General features: G+C 35.3%; 1 protein-coding gene across 1 annotated transcript in view; it reads left to right on the plus strand.

Moving 5' to 3' along the window:
- The window catches only part of ASB3 (ankyrin repeat and SOCS box containing 3), a 102,409-nt gene that overhangs the window by 51,938 nt on the left and 45,301 nt on the right, over nucleotides 1-5,170 (plus strand). The window contains exons 5-6 of the mRNA XM_019662086.1: nucleotides 70-247; nucleotides 2,297-2,494. Of these exons, the coding sequence (XP_019517631.1) occupies nucleotides 70-247; nucleotides 2,297-2,494 (376 nt within the window). The remainder of the gene's footprint in view (nucleotides 1-69; nucleotides 248-2,296; nucleotides 2,495-5,170) is intronic.

Raw genomic sequence — 5,170 nt, forward strand, 5'->3', positions numbered from 1 at the left:
AATGTGTGTTAATTATGTTTTTCCCCGCATAAATGAGGATTATCTGTTAAATGTTTTATTTTGTATTAGGTGCAAATGTCAATTGTCAAGCCTTGGACAAAGCTACTCCCTTGTTCATTGCTGCTCAGGAGGGCCACACACGGTGTGTGGAGCTCTTGCTGTCCAGTGGGGCAGCTCCTGATCTTTACTGTAATGAGGACAGTTGGCAGTTACCTATTCATGCGGCTGCACAGATGGGCCACACAGAGTAAGTGTGAAAAATGGAAAATAAAAAAAATCTTATAATTAAAAGATTATAAGAAATAAGCCTTCTGGGCCAGACAGACCCTTTACCTCCAGACAAAACCCGTGGTATTCCTCCCTTCTCTACCAGTCCGCTCAGTGACTAGATCCACCCCCACATCTGTCCCTGGTGCCATCCCTGCTCCTCTTAGTCTTGCACTTTCCTAGTATAAGGCGGGCACAGGGGCTGGAAATGGGACAACCCCAGGGGCTTTCTCAGGGTAAGTCTTTGCCCTATTTCTCAAGCTATGGCCATACTCTTCTGCCAACTCTAGTTTTATCCTAGGCATCTTTAGTTCGCTATCTGATGGCCTTATTCAATTTATTTATGTTACCGTCCTGACTACAGAAAGCTTTTGAGATTGTGACCTCTGTTGGTGTACAGTCCTTCTTTTGTATGGTCTGGGTAGTTCTCCCATCTTGAACCCTTTGACTGGACTTTTTCTAATCTCAAGTCTAACTCTGTACTTTTCCCTGCTTCTGTTATTCTTCTTCCTTAACCAAAGGTTCCCATGAGATTTCTGGTATTTTCTGGAGAGAGAGAGACTAAAAGAAAGTTGGAACTACCTGAAATTGGAGGTTCCAGGAATCTTGGAAGCTAATAACCTGGTTATACCTATGAGAATATGGCAGCTTAACAAAAATTGACACTAAACAGTTTTTAAAAATACATGTTTAAAATCTTTAGAGTCATAATTCTACAATAATAACTTTATAGCTATTGTTAGTATTATTTAATTTAAAAAATAATAATGAAGTTGTCATTAGTATGTTTACATAGTAGGAAAACAGATTCTGCAATTTGGTCATTATGCCACTAGGTGGCACGGTATTTTACGGTTTCCTTAAAGATATTTGTAAGCATGTTTGTGACTTGTTGAAGAGTATAATTTTTCCAACCCATTTAAAAAAATTAAGCACACTTATTAAGTTTGAGACATTAAATTATTTTAACAAAATACTTAGGTTTTAAAATTTGGTATTTTTCTTAATTCTTGATTGTTTAAACATAAATCGTAGGTACAGTTATACTCTGAGCTTTAAATAGACACCAAAACTGTTTTGGGAATTTGTCCTCATTTATTCTCAATTTTGAGAATTCTGTAGTCATTGATGATTTCCTCCATAGACTACTTTCTGAGGTAAGTTCTGTGAGTGTAAGCTCTTCTTAAATACTGTTATCATCTTAGGCCTACCCTATATAGGAAAAGTAGCAAAGAGAAAGAATGTTATAAAGATACTTGAGGTAGCCTTGCCCTTTTTTTCCCAGAAAGAGGAGGGATTTCTTGGCTTGCATTATCCCTAGTTTTTTTTTTATTTTAGAAAAGTAGACTTGTTCTTTCTCTCTAGCTGACTGCTAGGGGTAAATTTACAAGTAACCCAAGAACATCTGTTTTAATGATTTTCTTTAGAACTTTCTCTACGTAGCAACCAATTTCTTTATGAATCTGTTTATAGCACTCATATATTCTTTTCAGAGAATAGAATATTTCAGCAGAAATTCTGATTTCTTCCTGATGAGAATACTGTTCACCTCATGTTACTCACCATCTTTAAAAAGTCTTATTAATTAGAAAAATAAAACTTTAGTTTGCACTTTAAGAAGGAAAATAATTTATTCTTGATACAGGTTTATAGTTGCTACAATGAAGTTTTAAATAATTGATTAGATCCTAAAATATCTAACAATTTGAATTTTGGGGAATAGGGTGATGGTAGTAAGGTAAATAGTGAAAAAATACAAAAGGACAACCTGTTACCTATTTACTTATAGGGACATTGTTTAATTCTGTTTTAGATATATTTAAGGACCTTCATATTAAGCAACAATAGTAGCTTAACATTTTGGAATATATAGCCTGTAATAATTTAATATAGGTAAAAGCTAAACTGAAGACAGAAACACTTTTATTAAATCAATGAATGGGTGACTCAATATATGTGCTGTAGAAATATTGTGTGCATTCATGTGCATATAAAAACATTAAATTCTCCTATATTTGTGTACTTGCAGAATCTTGGACTTGTTAATACCACTTACTAACCGGGTCTGTGACACTGGGCCAGACAAAGTGAGTCCTGTTTACTCAGCAGTGTTTGGAGGACACGAAGAGTGCCTGGAAATGTTACTCCAGCACGGCTACAGCCCAGATGCCCAGATGTGCCTCGTCTTTGGATTTAGTTCTCCCATGTGCATGGCTTTCCAAAAGGAGTATGTATATTTGCTATATGGAGATAGATGTGTTTCCAGCTGACTTTCTATTATGATGCAATAATAATATCTTAGTGCTAACTTGCTAACTTAAAAACAAAAAACAGACAAATAGGAAAAACCCTTTGTGATGAACCTTGTTCAGTAAAAATGAGATGATAACGTCAGATTTGTTTCCTTCCCTCTTTGATTCTGGATTACATTTTTAGGGTAGCAATTTTAGGGAATGCTTTCAGTGTATTAAATGAATGCAAGAATGCTCTGATATCCTTGGTCTTCAAAACAATTCAAGAATTAAAGCATACTTTCATTTTTATGATGAATAAGATCTAAGGATCTAATGTATAACATGGTGACTTATAGTTGATATATATAATTGAAATTTGCTAAGAGAGTAGAATTTAAATTCTTTCATTAAAAAAAAAAGGTAAATATGTGAGGTGATGGCTGTGTTAATCGGATTGGGGGAATCTTTTCACAATATGTACGTATGTGGAATCATCAAGTTGTACCCTTTAAGTATCCTACAGTCTTGTCAGTTACACCCCCGGAAAAGCTGCGGGGCAAAGAATGAAAAATGACTTTATCAAGTAAGGCATAGGCTGTGCTTCAGGTTACTTACTAATTAAAATTTATATTTACAAGACTTGTAATAAGCCTAAAAGTAAAACTTCAGTTTTGTAGATATTATTGTATTTTTAATGTATTTGGTACATAGCATTCTTTATGTGACTTAGAGTAATTAAATTAAAAAGTCTTAAAAATTTTTGTTTCGCTACTCGGCCACTATCCTATGGAGTTGAGTGAATGAAGAATTGCTGCTACTTCATTAGGCTCTGGCCAATACTTGTCTATAAGTCTCCTAAGGTTTTAAAATAGTAAGAATAGGGCTGTGTGTAAGAAAAGCCATATTGAGTAATACCTGTGGTCCATCTAATAATGGAATAAGCTGTGCAGATAAATGCTGTTGTTTTTAATGATGCAAAAGAGGCTGCTTGCAGTCATACCTCAAATTTCATTGGCTTTCCTGAATTTACTATTATGAATTTGTCCACAATTTAAACATTTACTAAAAACAACTTATTTACTAAGCTTTTCAGCCTCTACCGTCTCCTAATATTTGCTATGTAAAATACTTCATTTTGTAATATTCTGTATTTAAGCTTTCAGTTATATATTAGGGTTTGAATATTTGGGGGTTTAGTTAATCTGAGTATTGGAGATCCACTCTATGCATAACTTTCATGACTTCATAGAACTTTGTTGTAACTTCTCAAGTTTTATCTTTCTAAATACTTGAGTTTACCTTCAGAAAGGCATCGATGACTAGATGTTTCAGTTGTCTTTCTCCATACATCTCTAACTCCATTATATTTTATTATTAGGTCAGAACTGAATGTTTAAAAACTAGACCAGAACATATACTGATTTTAGGTAGTTTGTATGTGTGTGGGTCTGATACAATGATGTTTTTTTTTAACCTTTATTTTACCTGTTGGAGGAATGACATTTTTGGTCTTTCTGGTCGTAGTAGCTAAGCTAATGTCTTATGAGAGTAGTTTGAATTAAACCATATATCACAGTGTCCCTGTTAACCCTCTGAAATACCTTAATGTTTTCTCTGTCCTGAAGAATCAGGTAGCCTGTGGGACTGAGAGTATAAGGGGAACCCTGGAGAAGAGAGCTGGTAAAAGGGATCCCCTAATTCTGTGTATGAACCTGCATATGTCCCAAGCTCACTGCAAGCCTTGAATGCACAGGAGAGATTCAACTTGTTGAAAACAAGATTTAAACTGTCACCCAAGTCTTAATAGCAGATAATTGAAAGCACCTATTAAAATTGTGCTTTATGAGGTAAACACACTTGAAGTAAATGGAAAGGTGAAATTCTCAGCTGAGGAATAACTATAAAAAATAATCCAATTAAAATTTTATAACTGAAAAATATAATATCTGAAATGAAAACTCTCCATAGCAGAATGGAATTGATAGAGTCAATTAACTTGAAGATAGACAGATAGAAATTACCCAAACAGAAGAACAGAGAGAAAAAAGATTGGGAAAAACAAAAACAGAAAAAACCCAGAGAGCCTCAGGGACCTGAGGGACCATATCAGTGGTTTGATATTTATGTCATTCGAGTCCAGGAGAAGAGAAAGATTATCTAAACTAATAATGGCCCAAAACGTCCCAACATTGGATGAAGACATAAGTTTATAGATTTAGGAAGCTCAGTAAACTGATACAGGATAAAGTCAAAGAAAAGTATGCTCAAAAATAATCAAACTGCTGAAATCCAAAAGTGAAGAAGCAGCAGTGTGGTGTATAGTGGTTCTTGGTCACAGACATGAGCTAATGAGCTTTGGTTTTTGCTATTGGAATTTTGTTCTGTGAAGTGGCCATGTAGAGCATAGGGTCGCCTCACAGAGCAAAATTTGTTTTGGTGGCTTGAAAAGGGCTTATCAGGGCCGGCCGAGTGGCTCAGTTGGTTAAGAACTCGCTCAAGAGTTTGAGCTCTGAACAACAGCGGTTCAATCCCTGGCCCGAGCTGAGCTGCTGCTGAGCTGCCAACAGGTGGCAGGATGGCTCAGCTAAGAAAAAAGAAAAAAAAGGGCTTATCAGCCTATTTTCTTCCATGTGGGAACTTGTAATTGGACCAAATGTATTTTTTTTTTT

The sequence above is a fragment of the Hipposideros armiger genome, unplaced genomic scaffold, assembly GCF_001890085.2.
Source record: "Hipposideros armiger isolate ML-2016 unplaced genomic scaffold, ASM189008v1 scaffold_366, whole genome shotgun sequence".
Lineage (NCBI taxonomy): Eukaryota > Metazoa > Chordata > Mammalia > Chiroptera > Hipposideridae > Hipposideros > Hipposideros armiger.